The sequence below is a fragment of the Aquarana catesbeiana genome, linkage group LG03 (genome assembly GCF_042186555.1).
Source record: "Aquarana catesbeiana isolate 2022-GZ linkage group LG03, ASM4218655v1, whole genome shotgun sequence".
Lineage (NCBI taxonomy): Eukaryota > Metazoa > Chordata > Amphibia > Anura > Ranidae > Aquarana > Aquarana catesbeiana.
This window is the reverse complement of record NC_133326.1, coordinates 310,876,394-310,900,147: the sequence shown is the minus strand read 5'-3', so window position 1 is coordinate 310,900,147 and position 23,754 is coordinate 310,876,394. Positions and strand designations below refer to the sequence as shown.

The window sequence follows — 23,754 nt, the reverse complement described above, 5'->3', positions numbered from 1 at the left end:
ATGTGTTTTTTTTACATTTTTTGGGGGGATATTTATTATAGCAAAAAAGTATGTTTATAGCACAAAAAAAAAAACACATTGGTTATCAAATTCCACCAACAGCAAGCTCTATTTGTGGGGAAAAAAAAGGGACATCAATTTTGTTTGGGTACGTCGTCGCATGACCGCGCAATTGTCAGTAAAAGCAGCGCGGTGCCGTATCACAAAAAATAGCCTGGTCATTAAGGGAGTAAATCCTTCCGAGGCTGAAGTGGTTAAGGTATGAAAACTAAACTGCATGTCATTTAATTATGCATTATTTATTGCAGAGCTTTATTCATTTTGTCTTCTATATCTGTCTGAAGTTTACCTTTAACCACTTAAGCCCCGGACCATTTGGTTGGCCAAAGACCAGAGCACTTTTTGTGATTCGGCACTGCGTCGCTTTAACTGACAATTGCGCGGTCGTGCGACGTGGCTCCCAAACAAAATTGACGCCCTTTTTTTTCCCACAAATAGAGCTTTCTTTGGGTGGTATTTGATCACCTCTGCAGTTTTTATTTTTTGCGCTATAAACAAAAAATAGCGACAATTTTGAAAAAAAATGCATTTTTTACTTTTTGCTATAATAAATATCCCCCAAAAATTTATAAAAAAACATGTTTTTTCCTCAGTTTAGGCTGATACGTATTCTTCTACATATTTTTGGTAAAAAAAAAAAAAAAAAAAAATCGCAATAAGTGTTTATTGATTGGTTTGCACAAATGTTATAGGGTCTAGAAAATAGGGGATATTTTTATGGCATTTTTATTGATAATTTTTTTTTTTTACTAGTAATGGCGGCGATCATCGATTTTTATCATGACTGCGACATTATGGTGGACACGTCAGACAATTTTGGCGCGATTTTGGGACCATTCACATTTATACAGTGATCAGTGCGATTAAAAAATGCACTGATTACTGTGTAAATGTGACTGGCAGTGAAAGGGGTTAACCACTAGGTGGTTAACCCGCTGTAGGGGGTGTGTCCTAGGGAGTGATTCTAACTGTGGGGGGGAGGGGCTGTGTGTGACACTACCCTGATCACCGCTCCCGATTACAGGGAGCTGTAATTTGTGAGAGTGTCATTAGGCAGAACGGGGAGATGCTTGTTTACAATAGCATCTCCCCATTCTTCCTCACCATGAGACGATCGCGGGTATCCCCACGGACATCGGGTCTGCGGGACCCGCGGTCACGGAGCTCCCGGTGCACGAGCCCGCTAGCCGCCTCTTAAGGGGCAATGTACAGGTATGTTAATCTGCCTGTACGTGCCCTTCTGTATATGTGCGTGAGGCGGTCGGGAGGCGGTCGGGAGGCGGTTAAAGTGTGTGTAAACCCTAACAGTGAACTCTATTTACTCCCTTTTGGTCTGTTACATACACCAAAGAAGCTTCATGCACAAGGTATGTCTGCCTTGTGTGCTCAGTCTTGCCATGGTGTATGACTTGTGACATGAAATGGCCTTCCACAACCTCACCTTAGTAGTAGAGTTTGTGTGTTCCTCGCCCAGTTTTAAGCCTTTTCTACACAGTGGATGGTGGGTGGCTCAGGCTCTCATCGGCTCGCTGAGAAGCTGAGCTGGATGTCGGTCCAGGGATCTGGCGGATCCAGACTCCATCGTCGTGATGACGCACAGCCTGGTCCGACTTCAGTGACGTCAGCAGACTTCAGCCTGCTCTCTACTGAAAACGAGTCACAGGAGTGCAAAACAAACTGCACTCCTGTGATCCATAAATAAGCTTTGGCTATAATGACTGTGTTTTACTTACATATGAAACTGATGATCATTGGCATCTGCTGGGTTTAATTAATTAATTATACACCTGACTCTAATCCTACAAAATAACTGACTTTGTGCAAGTGTATAAAGTATGCAAGTGTAAGGTTGGCCATACATGAATCGATTGTCTTTCCTTCCACCACGGATGGAAGGAAAGAAAATCACTTGATTCCCCCATAGACAGTCTGTGTTGATGGTGAATGCCTCCCACTGCGCTATTGTATTCTACCAGTAGGGGGTGCAGGGAGCAATCCCGGCTGGCAGAATATAATGGTTACTGTTAGAGGCTAGAGCAGCTGGCAGTAACCGTATGTAGAAAAATCTGACATGGTGGTTGTACCCAAGTCAATCGATTAATCAACTTGGGTAAAATCAGCCTGCCCATATATCGAAACTTGTCCTGTCCCTACTGAACTGGCCTATTTCAATCCATGTATGGCCGGCTTAAGAATTGATGCTGGTTTGAAGCCAAAAGGGTAGTCACACCAGATATTAATTTGATTTCGATTTTTCTTCTGTTAACTCACTTTGCAATTTGTAAACTGATAGAAATAAACAACTGAAAAATATTTTTTTGAAAACATTCTTATATTTCTTCACACCTGCCTACAACTTTTACACAGTACTGTAGCTGTGTACAAATGCCTTTCATGTCTATAGATGGCTGTACGCAGCTCCAGGACACTCTGGTAACCAGAAATGGCAGCATAATTATGCTGGACTGGCAAATGTGCTATATATACAGTGGGGCAAAAAACACGGACTTTCAACTCCCTCCAAAAGTTTTCTATGGGGTTGAGATCTGCAGACTGGCTAGGCTACTCCAGGACCTTGAAATGCTTCTTACAAAGCCACTCCTTCGTTGCCCGGGCGGTGTGTTTGGGATCATTGTCATGCTGAAAGACCCAGCCACGTTTCATCTTCAATACCCTTGCTGATGGGAGGTTTGCACTCAAAATCTCACGATACATGGCCCCATTCATTCTTTCATGTACACGGATCAGTCGTCCTGTTCCCTTTGCAGAGAAACAGCCCCAAAGCACGATGTTGCCACCCCCATGCTTCACAATAGGTATAGTGTTCTTTGGTTGCAACTCAGCATTCTCTCTCCTCCAAACACGACAAGTTGTGTTTCTACCAAACAGTTCTACTTTGGTTTCATCTGACCATATGACAATCTCCCAATCCTCTTCTGGATCATCCAAATGCTCTCTAGCAAACCTCAGACAGGCCCGGACATGTACTGGCTTAAGCAGGGGGACACGTCTGGCACTGCAGGATCTGAGTCCTTGGCGGCGTAGTGTGTTACTGAATGGTAGCCTTTGTTACGTTGGTCCCAGCTCTCTGCAGGACATTCACTAGGTCCCCCCGTGTGGTTCTGGGATTTTTGCTCAGTGTTCTTGTGATCATTTTGACCCCACAGGGTGAAATCTTACGTGGAGCCCCAGATCGGAGGAGATTATCAGTGGTCTTGTATGTCTTCCATTTTCTAATTATTGCTCCCACAGTTGATTTCTTCACACCAAGCTGCTTGCCTATTGCAGATTCAGTCTTCCCAGCCTGGTGAAGGTCTACAATTTGGTTTCTGGTGTCCTTCGACAGCTCTTTGGTCTTCACCATAGTGGAGTTTGGAGTGTGACTGTTTGAGGTTGTGGACAGGTGTCTTTTATACTGATAACAAGTTCAGACAGGTGCCATTAATACAGGTAATGAGTGGAGGACAGAGGAGCCTCTTAAAGAAGAAGATACAGGTCTGTGAGAGCCAGAAATCTTGCTTGTTTGTAGGAGACCAAATACTTATTTTCCACCATAATTTGCAAATAAATTCTTTCAAAAATTAGACAATGTGATTGTCTGGATTTGTTTCTACATTTTGTCTCTCATAGTTGAGGTATACCTATGATGACAATTACAGGTCTCTCTCATCTTTTTAAGTGGGAGAACTTGCACAATTGGTGGCTGACTAAATACTTTTTTGCCCCACTGTGTGTGTGTGTGTGTAATATATATATATATATATATATATATATATATATATATATATATATATATATATATATATATATATAGTTTGTGGGTTCTAACTTTTTTTTTTTTAGCAAGAAATACAGATTTTTACATGCAAACAAAAGTGTCAAAAAGAGGCCTGGGGCTGAAGTGGTTAATACAAAAAAGCAAACAATTCATATAAACTACAACTGCACCGAGAGAAGCATGTAAGCTGCTACTGATGACCTCCTTTAAAAATGCTAAGAACCTGGTTGTCTTTGGCATCAATAATAATAATGACATGAAATGGACATGCAGAAGGTAAAAGTAGTGCAGTATGCAGTAGGTAGCAGTAAAGAGCAAGGCAAAGTCATAACTGCTGATTTTTTTTTTTTATTTAGAGGCACCTGGACATACATTTCCAAGTTTAAAATATCCATATTTTCCTTACGCTAAAATAATAGTTGTAAAATCTTCATAATGGGGCAGCACAGTGGCTAGCACCTCTGCCTGGTAGCACTATGATTGCTGGTTCAAATCCCAGCATTGGTGCTACCTGCGTGGGTTTCCTCCCACACTCAGAAGACATGCTGTTAAGTTAATTGGCCCTAGTATGTGTATGCAAGTTAGGGAACTTAGATTGTAAGCACCTTGAAGGCAGGGACTGATGTGAATGTACATTATATATATTTATAAATAAAGTGCTGCGCAAACTGACTGCGCTATACAAGTACCTGTAAAAAATAAATAGTTGTCATAATAGGGTCATAATAGTTGTAAAATGCTCAGTGCAGTACTTATATTGCATTGATAATGTTCTACAGTTTATAATTAGATGTGCTACTGCAAATGACCAATACATCCCCCATTACCAATGACATGTTCAGTGGTTATAAAAAGTCTACACACCCCTGTTAAAATGTCAGGTTTCTGTGATGTAAAAAAATGAACTTTTTCCACCTTTAATGTGACCAATAAACTGTACAACTCAGTTGAACAACAAACTGAAATCTTTGGGGGGGGCCGTAAAATTAAAAAACTAAAATAATATGGTTGCATAAGTGTGCACACCCTCTTATAACTGGCGATGTAGCTGTGTTCAGAATTAAAGCAATCACATTCAAACTCATGTTAAATAGTAGTCAGTACACAACTGCCGTCATTTAAAGTGCCTCTGATTAACCCCAAATAAAGTTCAGCTGTTCTAGTAGGTCTTTCCTGACATTTTCTTAGTCGCATCCTAGAGCAAAAGCCATGGTCTGCAGAGAGCTTCCAAAGCATCAGCGGGAACTCATTGTTAAAAGGTATCAGTCAGGAGAAGTGTACAAAAGAATTTCCAAGGCATTAGATATACCATGAAAAATAAAAAATAAATAAAGTGCGCTAATTATATGAAAATACACACATAGATGTGAATACATGTGGGTGGTAGTAAAAACCACAATCTACTGAGAGCAAGTAAATGACTCCATGAGTGGTAGAAATATATAAGTGCAAAACATAAAAACTCAAATAAAAAGAAGAAAGAAAAAATGTGTACATGTGAAATACAATGATATTAATAGCGTGAAAATCTGAAAATCAAACAAACTCAGTCCATGGGTTCAAACATAAAAAGTTCATCAGTGAAAAAAAGCTTCCATCCACTATACAGCTCAGCAGCAACTAATCCCCCTATGAGTGGATTGACAAAGGAGAAAGATGTGCAGGATGGTGCAAATCCACTGACAGTGACTCCAATAAGTAAGAAAGTGATAAAGGTGGACTCTTACCCTCCGTGTTGGACCCCCTCCTTGGCAGGGTCTATCAGGCATGCAGATTTTTGCCCTCTGCAGGGACCGTGTAATGAGAAGATCTCCCCAGCAGCTGTCAGGAATGTTGTCTCCGATCCGGGCTGGTCCAAGTGAAACGCCTGGAGAGGGGGGAAGGATAACTCTCTTGCTCCCAGTGTGGCAAAGGAAAAAGCAAAAGAGCGGAGCTCCAATAGTGTAAAAAGTTTCGGAATTTATTCAATAAAAGTACAGACCGCAACGGAGCGTGCACGCTCCGTGAGGTAAAAATACAATTAAAAACAAGCCGGCATATAAGAATCGTAATAACCCGTGCATAACATGGGGCAATCGTGACGGCTTACAACGTAGCCACGCCCACGTTATATTTCTACCACTCATGGAGTCATTTACTTGCTCTCAGTAGATTGTGGTTTTTACTACCACCCACATGTATTCACATCTATGTGTGTATTTTCATATAATTAGCGCACTTTATTTATTTTTTATTTTTCATGGTATACACAGATATTGGTGTATTTTGTGTGCAGCTTTTACCTTTGACCTTTTTTGCTCTGCAGCGCAGTTTTTCTTTTTATATTAGATATACCATGGAACACACGAAAGACAGTCATCATCAAGTGGAGAAAATATGGCACAACAGAGACATTACCAAGAACTGGACGCCCCTCCAAAATTGATGAAAAGATGAGAAGAAAACTAGTCAGGGAGGCTGCCAAGAGGCCTACAGCAACATTAAAGGAGCTGCAGGAATATCTGGCAAGTACTGGCTGTGTGGTACATGTGACAACAATCTCCCACATTCCTCATATGTCTGGGCTATGGGGTAGAGTGGCAAGACGGAAGCCTTTTCTTACGAAGAAAAAGATCAAAGCCCTGTGCTATGGTCTGATGAAACAAAGGCTGAACTTTAAAGCCATCATTCCGAAAGATATGTTTGGTGCAAAAACAACACTGCACATCACCAAAAGAACACCATACCCACAATGAAGCATGGTGGTGACAGCATTATGCTTTGGGGCTGTTTTTCTTCAGCTGGAACAGGGGCCTTAGTCAAGGTAGAAGGAATTGAACAGTTCCAAATACCAGTCAATACTGGCACAAAACCTTCAGGCTTCTGCTAGAAAGCTGAACATGAACAGGAACTTCATCTATCAGCATAACAACTCAAAGCATACATCCAAATCAACAAAGGAATGGCTTCAGCAGGAGATTAAAGTTTTGGAATGGCCCAGACCTGACTCCGATTGAAAATGTGTGGGGTGATCTAAAGAGGTCTGTGCACAGAAGATGCCCTCGCAATCTGACAGATTTGGAGTGTTTTTGCAAAGAAGAGTGGGCAAATATTGCCAAGTCAAGATGTGTCATGCTGATAGACTTGTAGCAAAGTCCCGGGGCACCTGAAGCCCAATGGTGACCTCCAGAGTTAAGGACAGCTGACATCCTTCAGTGTAGAGTGGTTTACAAGGCATGGTGGGTGTAATGCCAGATGCACTGGTGGGCGCCAGACACTTTTTGGATGCATAGAGATTCATGGTCTCTTAAACAGAACTGTGGGAGAGAGGATTAGGGCTAGGACACCCTTAAGTAGACACAATGTTAATTGGCAGACTCCGAGACTTCTATAGGTAAACAGCTATACAGGTGAAGGCCTCCAGCCGGAAAACACTTCTGTATAGGTAGGACCACTGTCTCCTATGGCAACAATCTTGTAGCTGATACTAGCAGTAAAAGTATTCAACTTTCTGCAATATGAACGGTTCTCTTTACCCCAACACTCACTGTGGGTCTTCGCTCAACAAGTTCCCAGTCTCTCTTACTCTCTCACTAGAACTCCAGATCCACTAGCCACTGGATCCCCTGAGCTCTTTCACTGTAGCACTCAGTATCTTCCTCAAGCATAACCCCAGCTTCCTTGCTAGGTCCCAGATACTCCTTAAGCTTCACCCCTGCTGACACGTTAGGTCCCAGGCTTGGCACTCCACAAGCATCACCTCTGCTGTCCCGCTGGGTCCCTGACTTGGCACTTGTTGATGCTTTCCCATTTCTTCACTGTCCCCATTTGGCGGTAAGTCTGCTCTGGTACTGGCCTCAGCTTACTCACAATGGTCTCCGGTAGCAAGGTGGATGGTTCTGTGGTGGCGACAGCTTCCCCTCTACCTCCGACCATGACAGGTTCCCCGGCCGGCGGAACCGTTACTTCTGGTTGAACTACAAGCCCGCAATTCCAACCCTGCACTACTTCTGGATAGGCTCTCAGTCTAGCAGCCAGATGTCCCCGGGATAGGCCTTAGGTTTTTGGCCTAGCAGCCCAGAGCAATACAACACACGTCCACCCAGACATTCTTCCAGGTAGCACAGAACCCCGATCACCTGACTCCATCCAAATAAATAGGCTCTCCCAGCAGGCCAAGGGACCCAAGAAAATCCCTGCTCATTGGCTGAGATACCCCATTCATTCCTAATCTGTCCTTGCAATGCCCTTGTCTTACCACTGTCGCCAGTTACCCAGCCATCTAGTGACAGAAGATCGAAGTGCAGCAATTCCAGAATTAGGGTAAAATTAATTGGCCAAGGCAACTATTACATGGCAAATACATTTAATAACAACCCTGCATAAACATCAGGGTGCTACAGATTCATACCCAAAAAGACTGAGTGCTGTAATAAAATCAAAAGGTGCTTCAACAAAGTATTAGTTTAAGGGTGTGCACGCATATGCAACCATATTATTTTATTTTTTATTTTTACTTCCCTCCACCTAAAAGATTTCAGTTTGTTGTTCAACTGAGTTGTACAGTTTATAGGTCACATTAAAAAGGTGGAAAAAGTTCTGAAATTATTTATCTTTGTCTCATTTTTTTACATCACAGAAACCTAACATTTTAACAGGGGTGTATAGACTTTTTCTATCCACTGTATATCTCCATTGCACACCAGACCAGACCAGATTAGTAAGGCTGGCCATTAATAATGAAATTTTCTTACTTTCAACTACAGGTTTGCAGTAATGATCATTGTATTCTGAGAGGGGGCAAACCTCTCTCTGTCAGAATACAATCGTGCAGTAGGAGGGATTCCCCCATAAACGTTGACTGTCTGACAGCGAGAGGTTTGCCTGTCATCAGAATACAATAATAGCTGCTGGTGGTTTTAGCTGCCAGCAGTGATTTTATGAAAAAAAACATGACAGCCTGGTTGTACAGAAGTGCATTTGCAACACATTTTTCATTTGAGGAAGACCTGTCGTCTGATAATAAATGTATAACTGTAGAACATCATCCATATTTTATAACTTCCCCTGGCACGTAATAATCCTTGGGAAATTGATCAGACCCATAATGAAACGAAATGAGAAAGATGAGTGCTCCATCCGCGCAGTTGACAGACACCACTGCATTGTCACTGTTCCATTCATCTACATACAGACTTGGCAGGCAACATTTTTGGGTTTTACATGCTGTCGGTTTTCTGAAGTACACAAAACTTTACCTAGTCTGCTTCCATTCCTGGGCATTGCCATAAATGAGCCAAGGCTTCCACCTATAACACTGTGGGGTCTTCTCAGCGGTGGCTTCTTGAAGGATCCTGTGTATTGATGAAGGAAGGAGTGCATACTATGAGATGTTGGAGGCCTGCCATTCTTCACAATAGGTTCTAGAAATCCCAAAGGCCAAGAAAGATCCATGCCATCAGAAAAGGAAAGATTTTAAAATAGGAAAAGACCCAAGGAGAGAAAAAAAGGAAGAAAAAGAGAATAGAATTACTATACACACCACCTTACAATGATTAAGACAGAAATGGTCAAATCAGTCACCAGTTTTTCGAATTGTTGATCCATATTTCAATACATATCATATTCAGTGTATTGTTGAAAGCAGAGGTTCTTAATCAGGTGATCATCAAAGCTTCAATCACCCATGAATCTTTTCTAAAATGATGAATGTATAAATTAAAGTGGTTGTAGACCTCAGACATGAAATAAGCAAATAATTTTATAGCTTATCTCAATCCAGAGCACCAAGTGTCATTTCTCTGCTGCTTCGTTCCTCTGCCATCAGCATGAGTCACTTCCTATGATGTTTTCCTGACACCAGGAAAAAACTGGTGACAGGGGAGGAAACAGTTTGTGATTGAGAACCTCAGTTCTGTTCCTGTGTGCTATATAAATGGGAGTGCGTCCCTTCCCTCCAATTAGCTCTCCTCACTGATGTAACTTCAGCTCTCCACCCCCTGATTTTCAGGGCTGAGAGATCTTGTATAAATTCTGCACTTTGAATAAATGTAGAGAAAAAACAGCTGTAGATAAACAGGTACAACCTATGTGTGAGGAATGGTTTCATCTCTGTGTATCACCTGAGGCCAGTCACTTCACTGAGTATATGTAAGGATTTACAACCACTTTAAATTAAATTAATTTGGGATGGCTTCATATGCATGTGCCTTGTGTTGACCCATATCTTTTTTTTAAACTGAAGTTAAAAAATGGATAAAAAATTTCAGTTGCAGGCAACAGAATTCAGATTTTCATAAACCGTGCTATAAAGATGTGACCTACAAATTAAAAACCTCTGCTTTAGGTGGTGTTAGAAATCCCTTCACCAATCACTTGTTTTGACCAAAACATTCCAAATTGTTGATTGTAAGTTAGTTCATGCCCAAAAGATTGCAGGAAATGCTTGGAAAAAAGCCTCAATACCCTCAAGGCAAACATAAAAGAAACATTTATTTATAAAACATATACAAAAAGGGAAGAATACATAGCAACCAATCAGCTTTTGCTTTATATTAGTTTACAATGATTAGAAAGATAAAATTTAATCAGATTTGGTGTTACCAGGTACCTATATAGTACCTGTGTCGATATCATCAGTTTCACATGCTTCTGAGATCTTTCAGAACTAATTGACCGATGCATTTGACCTGCAGATAACCTCCTCCTGACCTACATCTACTTCAAGCCGGGTTTAAATTCCCTATAAACCTGTATGGGAATGCAATACCCATCTAGCCAGGCCCTTAGAGTGGTACCCCAGCCAAAACAATTTTTATTCTTGGTTTTGGACCAAGCTAGAGTCACAACCGCTTGAGGTTTTTGTTGCTCTCTGAGGTCTTACTTAGCCACTTTGGAGTAAACTCTGAGTTATACTCAGAGTAATCTTTTACATAATACGCTGAGAAACGCATCATGGCAGAGCAAAGGGAGGATTGGTGAACATCCATTGACTAATCCTTCAACTTCTCCAGGTTTGCAGCTGTGAGATTATAAATATAAACTAAAGTCCAAAATACACAAATTGCAAGCAATATTCCAGTGATTCCTCCAGTGACTCAGGTGACATATGGAAAACGCAAGGTGACTGTAGTGAGCATTTGTGTACGTGCTCCGATCGTGACGTCACCCGCGCTCCGCTCGTCCATCCTGTTTTGGGACATCCACTCCATCCACGCTTTCATCCTCCGCACTGGGGTACAGTGCATTGTAATGTGAGTGTTCCTGCATATTTTAATAAATGTTTTTAGTACTATACAGAGAGCACTAGATTCTTTCCTACCTCTTTTACATGTGAATTATCTGCCTACTTGCTGGTCACTGAAAGCTGACATTTGTAAGCTGCTGCTGCTGCTGCTGCTGCTGCTGTCTTCCTTTGGTATTGTCCCTGTGAGGGAACCGCTGATTTTGACCTGACTGATTCACTCAGGGGTCCATCTATTAAGGTGAGCAGCTGGTGTCACCGAAGGTGGAGGTCCGTGTATGTCACTACAGTCACCTTGCTTTTTCCATATGTCACCTGAGTCACTGGAGGAATCACTGGAATATTGCTTGCAATTTGTGTATTTTGGACTTTAGTTTATATTTATTTTCATTTATTGTATTTTATTTACTTTATGCGCTGTACTGCTTTTTTTTATATGTTAATTCATGAAATTTGATAAATTTACCCTCAGTATCACAGCTGCTATTTAGTTAGGCTTGTGGTCCGCGCTGGTTGATTTTTGTTTATAGCTGTGAGATTATGGCTGCATGCATGTTTCCCATTTCATATTCAAAGCACACTGTCTTTGCAATATGCTGCAGGTGCAATTGTATTGTAAACGGCACCCCAAACTCAGATCGCCAATGCAGTGTTATTGCGGGCACCAGATCGCATGGTACGTTAGTGCCATGCGAACTGGTGCGGCACTTTCTCAAAAGTAGTGCATGCACTACTTTTGTGTGATTCAGTGCAAATTGCACGGCAGGGGAACACACAGGTGCATATTCCTGTGTCATTCTGATGTGAACCAATCCTCAGTGTTTGTAAGCAGTGCAAGGGAGACCACAAATGTCTGACAGATCTCTGACATCTCCATAAAAAAGACAAAAAGGACATGACACATAAAATTGAATATCACATAGGGGCTTAACAATCATTGTAACAGTAAGTGGAAGTAAAGGCAAAACCTAACTCTAAACCTACCCTCACCCACATTCTAAAGGCTACTACCCACGGGCAGAATGTCTGGCGGCATTGACTGGCTCAAGAGAAACTGGCCAACATTTGCATTCGGCCCGTGTGTACTGTAGCCGGTCTGACAGGGGCATGACCGGAAAAGGTCTGCCAATCGGCTCCCAATCAGTGTTCTCAGCCAATGAATGAGAGCGCTGATCAGAGTGTGGGGCTGTCCCCCTGTCAGAACACAATAGCACAGCAGTAGAGATCGCTGTACTAACATCAGATTGCTAGTACAGCGGCTCCGGAGGCGACAGTTTTTTTCGTTCGCCCCTGCTGGGTTGAACAAAAAGAAAAAAAAAACTAAGAGTGTGTATTAGACTTAGGCTTAATCTATCTAACCCTGTTAGGAAAAGATCGCTATACTCACCAATTCTGAAGCCGCTGTGGTCTCTGGCGGCGCCCTCTATGTGCAGGAAAAAGCCAACACCGAATGGGAAATGCCTGAAAAAAGACATCCCCCCCATAGACTTAATATGGGACTTCCATTGTCGGCGGCCTCTCCTACAAACTGAAGCCAGTGGCTGCAGAATAGGCAGGTATAGTGATCTTTTCTTTATTGGGCTAAAGTTTCGTTAATTAGGTTTTGCATTTACTTTCACTTTAAATTAAGTAAAAATCTACAAACTAAAAAAAAAAAAAAAAAAAAAATCAAAAAAAAAATAAATGTGTAAAAAAAAAAAAAAAATTTTTTTTTAAAGGACCCCCCCCCCCCCTTATACACACACACTCACATCCACCCCTAGGAATTCATAAGTTAACAGTTTGTGTAACACATACAGGGTATCAACACTGATGCCAGTGAGAGAGGAATAATTCTAAGGCCTTTATTTACAGTTAACTAACACGGATAGGCTATAAAAGCTAGTGTAAAAGTAAAGCACCGCTTGTAGTATTTTTGTTAACATTTTGCTAGGCCACAGACAGCAGTAAAAATTGACAGGGGTTCAAATGGATCCATTCTATCTGCAACTACACTCGGACTTATTGTCATATAAGGGCTTTAACTATATGTAGACTGGTGTGTTCTTTTACAAGTACTAAAATAAACTTTTTCAGCTTTTCTGGGATTTTACATCATTGATCCAAAGACTGGAAGCAAGGAGCAATTAAATATACAGTGGGTATAGAAAAGAATCACACCCCCTTTAAAATAATCTCATTTTGTTGCTCTGCAGCCTGAAATGAAGACAGTTTTTGTTTTAACCAGCTGTATTTACTCAGTGCAACTTATAACATTCAAGTGAAAGATATAACACCAACATGTCAGACACATCACATCAACACATCAGTTTGTGTTGGAGTTGGAAAAAAGATCACCCCCTTATGTCAGTATTTTGCTGAACCACCTTTTGCTTTAATTACAGCCTTTAGTCTGTTGGGATGTCTCTACTAAATTTGCACATCTAGACTTTGCAATATTGTCCCACTCTTCTTTGCTGAACTGCTCAAGTTCAGTTAAATTTGATGGTGACCATTTGTGGACTGCAGTCTAAAAGTCACTCCACAGATTTTCAATGGGGTTCAAGACTAGGCTCTGACTAAGCCATGCAAGAACATTCACCTTTTTCTCCTTCAAGGTGCGTTTTGGCCTTTCTTGAGGGGTGGCTTATTTTTGCAACCCTCCCATACAAGCCACATTTGTGGAGAATTTGTGATGTTATGGTCACATGCACAATGACCACTCTGTTATAAATTCCTGCAACTGCTTCAGAGTTGCTGTAGGCCTCTTGGTATCAAAATATATCTGGACCACAAGAATACCGTGTAGGCAAAGCAAGTATCCAGCACAGCATAGTCCTCCGAATCTTTCTGTTATTTTAATAGCATTCAAATCAATCCACCAATGTGATTCTGCTGCAAAGGGCCTTAGTCATAGCTATAGATAGGTATGTAGTAGGTTGAAAAATCAACTTTTGTTGAGCCAAGGGTGCTGACAGGGCCACACGTTGAACAAATTTTGGCCAAAATCTGTGTGAGGTCAGCTTGAAAAGGTTGTAATCCCTATTTTTTTTAAAACAAAGATGTCATAGTTTCCCTCCACTGTGCAGTTCGTTTTGCTCAGCGTGGACCCGATCCTCAACTTCTGGGGTCACCTTGCGGTGCTGGTAGCTCTTCCCTGCATCGATTGCCCACATTGGAGAAGGCTCTCCTAAGGTGGACACTCGTGCGGGCACGCTCTTGAGTCCTGCTTCTCTGTCCATTCACACAGAATGCCGGACTCAACCCCAGTGCCTGTGTCATTGGATTTGATTGACAGCAGTAGCGCCCGCGTCATTGGATTTTTATTGAACTTTGCAAAAGTAACACCTTTCCAAATGTACCAAACAATGCCAGGCACAGTTATACTGTGAGCACCCATAAAACATAAACCCACATAGTCAGAGGCCTGTCTTCACCATCAGTGCCAGACAGGCATTAGACTAAACCCAGAATGTAACTTGAGGGCATAGCCCATAAAGCAATATCAACTGCCTGCAAGGTCGAAACTGCCAATAAAGCTGTGACAAAACTTCACAACTGGTGGGAGGGTGGGCAGCTTTTGTGACAGCTGAACCTCCTCAGAGAAGTTGGACGTGCCCCACCATAGGCTTTTCCTAGCGTTCAGGCTCCACCCATTCACCTCAGGTCTTTGTAGCCAATCCCAAGGGAGCTACTTATAAGAGAAGTACAGGGTATGGCTTTTTTGCAGATTCATACTTACCTAGGTGGATGCAGCATCTGTCCCCAGGCGCCTCTGCACTGAGAAATGAGCGATCTAACACCGCCGATCACTCGGTTCTCACAGCTCCCCCTCAAGCAGAGAGCTGCTTACTGTCAGTCACAGCTCTCTGCTCTGCCCCCTCCTTGCTCATTGGAGCGCCGAGCTGTGGAGGGGGTGGGGGTGGCCGGCTCAGGCTCTCAGCGGCTCGCTGAGATGCTGAGCTGGGTGTTGGTCCAGGGATTTGGTGGATCCCGGCTCCGTGGTCATGATGATGCGGAGCCTGGACTGACTTCTGTGGTGTCAGGGAGTGGACTAAAGCCCGTTCTCTGCTGGAAACGGGTCACAGGAGTGCAAAACAAATTGCACTCCTGTGATCCACAGGAGCAGTACTGCCAAAGGAGCTTTGGCTGTAATTTTCCTTTAACTCTCTTTTAGGTTCACACCCACAGTGATGTCATGCTTCCAGCAGTCAAGGCTCCCTTTCCCTAAAAGAGGTTCAAGGGGTTTTCATTTATCTGAAGCAGGGACATAGCACTACACCATTTTTTTCCCTCCCGTCAAACTACATTGAGGCTGACCATACAGACACTTTAAATTTGTTACAGATTCCTAGAAAGAAATATCTAGCATACTGGAAACTCTCAAACCAACACCAGTGAAACTAAATTTGCAGTTTTCACAAGTACCACCTAAAATTGTCCAGTAAGGAATGTGTCACGGTAAAACCTACTCAAATAAGTGGACTTACTAAAATTACACTAAAGTTTCCCATTTATTTAAAAGGATCAAAGAAAAGAAAAATACATTAATCTCACACTAAGGAAAAAACTCAGGGACACTTCCTAAAGAAAATCCTTACAGACCTGGGACTGTCCCCGGAAACACGGTACAGAAGGAAACCATGGAGCTAAGGCTATTGTTAGTCTATTGAAGATGTTCTGCAACTGTTACTTATGATAACCACTTAAACGCCTGCTGCAACCTCTGTGTGCAGAAGCTGGCCTATGAAGAGATCACATTTCCGTGTGAAAAACAGCATCTAGACACTGTGGTAAACCTTTCTGTAGGTCGATATGAGAAGCCTGCAGTCTCAGAAGAATGGTGATTATTTCTGTAAACAGATCAAGAAATAGCCTGCATCTATGACACAAGAAAAAAAGTGCCTTATCTTACAACCTTCCATTTTATTATTATTTTTTTATTGCTTTACATATATTTTAGCACAGTTATGTCTATACACAGCCCCCATCTCTGCATGTTTTGCTACAATATGAACAATGATTGGGGCACGGAATGAGCTGTGTAGGTCAAGAAGAAGCAATAATGAATGCTTGTAAGCACCGGAAGCATTCATCACACACAGATTTTTTTTTTTTTTAAATGGTTGGAAAATCTTCAAGCATGTGCTTGTTCTCTTTTCTCAGAAGAAAAGGGAACAAGAAAATCCCAGCCTTACACCAACAGCTGAGAAGCAGGCATCGGTGAAATATGAAGGTAGCCACCGTCATTGGGGTGACACTTCATTTCATGTGGTTATGGAGGAGTAGCAATCACTGAAAAGCACACACGGGCATGTACGGGGCACTGCAAGGCCATTACTATTGTCTCCTGTTCGATGTAGACAGCTCACCTACCTGGTCTGCCCGCATGGGTAAAATGGGCAGTTTTGCTCTAAATCAAACAAAAGTGTTTTCATTTGAACTTGTATAGCTAGCTTTCTGGATAAGATGAGCCATTAAGCCCGATATACTGTATATGGCATAATTCAAATTATTTGCACTAAAACTATACCATTCTGTGTAATCTAAAAAGACCCATGTAGCTTTACACCATCAGCAAGCATGCTCCTTCTCCCTGTCTGCTCTCCTCCTCCCTGCTCTTCTTTATGCCCCTTTCACACGGGCGGATAAAATTCAGCTTTTAGCTGCGCATAAAAAATAAACTTAATTGCGCTAGCAAAAATGAAAACAAAATAAAGTGCTAAGAACGCACCATGCATATGATAACAGTGAGTGCATAAACATCTTATCCCAAAATACTAGCAAAAATGAAAACAAAATAAAGTGCTAAGAAAGCACCATCCATGTGATAACAATGAGTATACAATCATTAGTCCTAGGCAGAAGCCGTCTATTAACAGTCTATAATAATGTGAATCCCATAAATTCAAGCTGAAAAAGTCCGCTCCATGTGTTTCATCCTCACACGCCAAGGGTTAATAAGCCAAAATGCTTCTGTTCAGATATACAGTAACAACGACAAGAGAAGTAGTAGATGTACGCTTACCCCAGCTGTTGGACCTCCCCTGTGGCAAGGTCTTGTGAGCTTGCAGATTTCACCCTCTGCAGGGACAAGTTGTTAATCTCCTGGTCCTGGCAGCGTATGCCGCCGACTTCCGTATGGCCGGGATGATCCAACTATTCGAACCTCAGAGGGGGGACTCAGGAATGCCAGAAGTCCATAAACAGGAGAGGGAGGCAAAACGGAGAAAATACTCCAATAGTGTGATATCGTTTTTAAGCTATTTATTGGTTAAAACATACCACAAGAGATCATATAGAACTCAAGTATAAAAATTCATTAAAAAAGCCGGCATATTCAAAGGCAGAACGCCCGTGCAAACAAATAATTCGAACACGTGATGGCTAGCACTGCGAGGCCACGCCCTACATGTTTCGTCATACGTGACGTCTACGGGGGCACGGGCGACGCAATGAACCATCACTTTATATATCAGAACACGAAATCATAAACACGCCCACATCTCCACCCATGTCCGTCATTCGACCATGTCACTCGACATGTGTGGAGATTGGTCGGAGCCGTCAATGAAGACCGCCCACAGGGCGGAACACACATGTATAGTAAACAAGGAAGCATTACAAGGAAGCATTAACCAAGCCTCATTACGGCGGACGCCAAACACACTTGCAGGCATGCGCAAAGACGAGCCAAGCCTCGATCTGGCTGGTGATAAAAAACGTTCATATAAAGGCTAAATAGAAACCGGAAGGAATCGAATGTGTCCCTTAGATGACTTCTGGAGTTATGCATCCATGTTAAATACAGAACTTCCGGTTCTATATAACCAAAAAATATTCCTTGAAAGACCTTAATATTAAATTAAAAGTTAAAAATTAAAAAAATAAAAAACTCCAAAGTGTATAAATTATATAATATACGTGGCCTCTAACCACAAAGTATCTTAATCACTCTTAAAAATGTTTAGATTTTTCTTTCTGTTCAGAGGTCATATGTGTCTAGAAGGGGACAGTGTTCAACCAATATTGTAAAGGAGCACAAATCAATTGATTTGGACTATGTGTGAGCAAAAATTACAGATAATTGGAAGTTAAGTCTTGTCTTTAAACTACACAAAAATAGTACAAGGCCAGATTATTATATGTACCAATAGCCAGAGTTAAATGAACACATCAGCAACATCAGGAGAGGATTTATAGGACACCCAGTGTCTAAACATTATCTGAATGTACATGATAAGGATCCAAGAGGGACACAGTTTATTGGTATTGATAGGTTGAGTATTCCATGGAGAGGGGGACCTAAGAGAAGAGCTATATCCAAGCTTGAAATGGGGTGGATATTTAAGATGGGGTGTCTTAAACCAAGAGGGCTCAATGTAGATATTGAGATCAACGCATTTATTGATAACGCATAATAGAACGGGCGATTTAGTATCAGATGGGGTTTGAGCTATAGTAGCCACCCCTAGTGGTTGATTAAAAAGACCCTTTTCCCCTCCCCCCTCCCCTTAGCTTTTGGTAGAAAAGGTCCAGAGACATTGGAATTGTTTCACTTTTATACTCTCAGGATTTACTGCTTATTCCTTTGTTTTTTTCTAATTTTTGACATTGTAAGGGGATGAGCTGAGTCTGGTTCTGGCTATTGGTACATATAATAATCTGGCCTTGTACTATTTTTGTGTAGTTTAAAGACAAGACTTAACTTCCAATTATCTGTAATTTTTGCTCACACATAGTCCAAATCAATTGATTTGTGCTCCTTTACAATATTGGTTGAACACTGTCCCCTTCTAGACACATATGACCTCTGAACAGAAAGAAAAATCTAAACATTTTTAAGAGTGATTAAGATACTTTGTGGTTAGAGGCCACGTATATTATATAATTTATACACTTTGGAGTTTTTTATTTTTTTAATTTTTAACTTTTAATTTAATATTAAAGGTCTTTCAAGGAATATTTTTTGGTTATATAGAACCGGAAGTTCTGTATTTAACATGGATGCATAACTCCAGAAGTCATCTAAGGGACACATTCGATTCCTTCCGGTTTCTATTTAGCCTTTATATGAACGTTTTTTATCACCAGCCAGATCGAGGCTTGGCTCGTCTTTGCGCATGCCTGCAAGTGTGTTTGGCGTCCGCCGTAATGAGGCTTGGTTAATGCTTCCTTGTAATGCTTCCTTGTTTACTATACATGTGTGTTCCGCCCTGTGGGCGGTCTTCATTGACGGCTCCGACCAATCTCCACACATGTCGAGTGACATGGTCGAATGACGGACATGGGTGGAGATGTGGGCGTGTTTATGATTTCGTGTTCTGATATATAAAGTGATGGTTCATTGCGTCGCCCGTGCCCCCGTAGACGTCACGTATGACGAAACATGTAGGGCGTGGCCTCGCAGTGCTAGCCATCACGTGTTCGAATTATTTGTTTGCACGGGCGTTCTGCCTTTGAATATGCCGGCTTTTTTAATGAATTTTTATACTTGAGTTCTATATGATCTCTTGTGGTATGTTTTAACCAATAAATAGCTTAAAAACGATATCACACTATTGGAGTATTTTCTCCGTTTTGCCTCCCTCTCCTGTTTATGGACTTCTGGCATTCCTGAGTCCCCCCTCTGAGGTTCGAATAGTTGGATCATCCCGGCCATACGGAAGTCGGCGGCATACGCTGCCAGGACCAGGAGATTAACAACTTGTCCCTGCAGAGGGTGAAATCTGCAAGCTCACAAGACCTTGCCACAGGGGAGGTCCAACAGCTGGGGTAAGCGTACATCTACTACTTCTCTTGTCGTTGTTACTGTATATCTGAACAGAAGCATTTTGGCTTATTAACCCTTGGCGTGTGAGGATGAAACACATGGAGCGGACTTTTTCAGCTTGAATTTATGGGATTCACATTATTATAGACTGTTAATAGACGGCTTCTGCCTAGGACTAATGATTGTATACTCATTGTTATCACATGGATGGTGCTTTCTTAGCACTTTATTTTGTTTTCATTTTTGCTAGTATTTTGGGATAAGATGTTTATGCACTCACTGTTATCATATGCATGGTGCGTTCTTAGCACTTTATTTTGTTTTCATTTTTGCTAGCGCAATTAAGTTTATTTTTTATGTTTGTTACTTCATAGATATTTGGAGTTTTATTTGCAGCTGCACTTGTTTTATTTATACACTTTGCGCATTAGCGCAGGTTGATTCCACAATTTTAGCTGCGCATAGATGAAGTTATCTACCGCAGCTAAACTCACACAATGCTTTCCTATGGCCCCATTCACACACTGACTTTAGCAACGGTTTTGTTACATGGGGTTTTGTGCGGTTAGAAAAAATACATTTTACTGCATTCAGGACCGATTTAGCGCAGCTACCTGCACATAACCGCAGGTAATCGCAGTGTACTATTTCTCCTGTGGATAGCAGCCGCAACGAGGAAAGAAAAACAGGAAGCACATCAGAAATGGCAAGAATGTCCCACTGCAGCTAAATGCAGCCGCATGCAAACGCACGTAAACGCTGCTAATCGCAATGTACAACTGCAAGTGATCGCTGTACCTGGAGTCTTGGAATTTCAAAATAACAAAACATGCTTTTAACAGCAGCAGGACAGTGCCCATGTGAAAGGGGCCTTACAAGAGAACACTGTGTGCAAGGAACCCTTCAGTACTGATTGCAGGAAACAATCAACTTTACAGTCATGGCATATCCTCTGTCTCCGTCCTCCCCAGTGTGCGCCCACATACTTTCCTTAGGCCCCCTTTCACACTACTGTGACTTCAAAGTCACACGATTTTAGGGAATGTCTGTGTAACTCCCATCAAAGTCGGACCAAAGTAGTACAGGGACTACTTTGAAGTCACATAGATATGAACGGTACTCATTGGAAATTATGGGGTACGACTTGTCCTGCGACTTTGTAGTCCCAAGTCGCAGTACAAGTCGCACAAGTGTGAAAGGGGCCTTAGCAATATTACAGTCTCCTTCTGTAACCACGCCTTTGATGTTATCCTGTGTTCTGAATTGAGTATGCAGCAAGAGAAAACAAATGCTACTTAAACCACATCATAATACTGCATTTAAATAAAACGCAATTTCACGTTAGGCACTAAATAGACATATTTTGTCATTATTAAAAAAATCTGAATTATTTGCCCCATCTTATTGGTACACATGTGATGTGTATTCCCTGAAACAGTGTTATGTACTCAATTAAAAAAAACATACTGGGTAACCAATAATTTATCTTGCTTCTTCCTCCATTGGTACTCATGTATGTTGACGTGTCATAAGGAATTTAGGTTAGGAGCTCTATTAGGACAAGCAACTCTAAATCGCTGTGCAATATGTCTGTACTACAATTACACTGTGTGTGCAATTCCATGTTCCAAGCGGAAACTACACTGCGTCTGAGCATCACAAACCAAATACACTAATTATATTTTAATATTCAGAGCAAACTCCCCCATCCATGTCTCTGTGCTTTATTTTGCTAAGAAAGCACCCCCTAGCATTTCTGGCTGTGACCATCTTGAGTAAGGGCAGGTGATTTATTTAACATTTATTTCTTGGAATCAGTCTTTCCATAGCTTAGGCATGCAGGCAGAAGGGTGTGTTTAGCCAAGAAAACCCCTCCTACCTCTCCTAAAGGGTCTTTGGGGAAGTAAGACATCATTTGCCTAGGCCTGAAAATAAGGAAGTAACTGAAGGAATTAAAACAAAAAAAAACAAAAAAAGAAAAGAAAAAAAGAAAAGTTTAAAAACAAAGAAAATATGATAGTCTTTTAGTGTTAACATGTCCTGGCATTTCAATTAGAGAATAATTTAGAGAAATTAACAAAATCCAAGTTTTGTTCAACAAGGAAACTGTGCAATTGTGATTTATTAGATTTACTCTAAGCTTTCATTTACACTTGAACATGAGGGGTTTTTGTGCATTTTTGGGAATGCAAATGTATGATTATGCTAAAGGCATTTTTGTTTTGGTCTATCATGTGAGACATCATATGACATCTTCCTTGTATTTGTTTCCTATTTTTTTCTGTGTGGTGCTCTCTCTTGTCATAACTCTTAGCCATGTCCGTTATGTCCTCTGCAGATTACCATGGTTTTTGTAATGGGGTTGTAGAGGTTCTTGTGGGCCCTCACCAGGCAGATGAGAGTCTCCACATCAAGCATGGACACTCCTGAATCCTCCATTTTGTTCACAGGCCTAAGGTTGCTGGGAGGAGGAAACCAGTTAAAGGGGTTGTAAAGGTAAAAGTTTTTTCACCTTAATGCATTCTATGCATTAAGGTGAAAAAACATCCGACAATACCGTGCCCCCCAGCCCCCCGTTTTACTTTGCCGCTCAGCCTGGCTGTTGATTGGCTAGAGTGGATTGATTGAAAGCAGCGCAGCCATTGGCTCGCGCTGCTGTCAATCACATCCAATGATGCGGCGCGCCGGGGGGCGGGGCAGAGTGATACAGTGAGCGACTATGGCCGCCGGCTGTATCACGGGGAGGGAGGGAGCTCGCATGAAGGTGATGAGTCCTTGTGGGGGGGGGAGCCGAGACAGCCGCCTAGGGACCCCAGAAGACCAGGTTCGGGGCCACTCTGTGCAAAATGAGCTGCACAGTGGAGGTAAGTATAACATGTTTGTTTTTAAATAAATAAATAGAGATATATATATATATATATATATATATATATCTATATATATATCTATCTATCTTTAGTGAACCTTTAAATGCAAAAAACAAAAAAACATGTGAAGAACACGCCAAACACTTGTGTTGCATGTTTTCAGCCACTCCCATTGAAGCCTAAAAGGGCCAAAAAAACATGCAAATCTGCCAGAAAAAAAAAAACGAATTACATTTTTGTCATGACAAGTGGCAGCATAATGCTCAGGTGTAAATGGGCATCATTGAATATAATAGGAATCTTCATGTTGAATGTTGTCACACTTCGGGAAATGCACAACAAATCACTCAGGTGTTAATGGGGACGTAAATGTGCCCTCACCCCAGAGCTGCTTTTTTTTTTTCGTAAAGCCAGTTACAGCAGCTAAAATCAGAAAATGTTCCAAATATGCAGGAGTCAAGAGGCGAAGATTACAATTTATAACATTCTCTGATCCAAGCTGCTGGTACTTACTGGCTTTCCAAAAACTAAACCCTAGGGCAAGGGTTACACTACAATATGCGACGCTCAAAAATAATCATAGCTGGAAACGTTCAAAACAAATTCAATATTTTCATGATTTTTATCTTGCTGTTTGTTCATTTAAACATCAACTAATTTTTGCCACATGAAGGCAAGATAACTGTATCCTTATGAAGGCCTGTAGAAAGGTCAGCGCTGTGTTTTGTTGCTGGGTACATGCCAAACAGATAAGAATTATTTAACATGACTTGCTTATGAACCAACAGTGAAGGAAGCAAACAAAGAGCTCTCCAATAGCACAGCATGGTCTAGGTGGGTGGAGGAGAAAAGGAAGCATTTTAGCAGTCTCCTGTAACTACAGGGAATTAACACTATACACACAAAAGACGTACGGTACACAATGCAAGTTTGTACAGATGCCACAAGTACAGCTGTCAGTAGGGGCACCTGCCAGCCCATGAGAGATACATGTAGACTGCCAATGCAGACCTCTCATTCCTAAAATTCAATATGCCTGGTTATTTTGCTAGAATATTAGCTTCAATACGTCAAG

General features: G+C 41.6%; 1 protein-coding gene across 3 annotated transcripts in view; it reads right to left on the bottom strand.

The window, feature by feature from the left end:
• The window catches only part of CDK17 (cyclin dependent kinase 17), a 131,950-nt gene that overhangs the window by 89,256 nt on the left and 18,940 nt on the right, over nucleotides 1–23,754 (bottom strand). Inside the window, exon 2 of one of the 3 annotated variants that reach the window (XM_073620269.1) lies at nucleotides 9,076–9,240. The exons of 1 other annotated variant lie outside the window; for it this stretch is intronic. In XM_073620269.1, coding sequence (XP_073476370.1) covers nucleotides 9,076–9,240 — 165 coding nt within the window. The remainder of the gene's footprint in view (nucleotides 1–9,075; nucleotides 9,241–23,754) is intronic. One more of the 3 variants, XM_073620270.1, reaches the window with a different exon arrangement.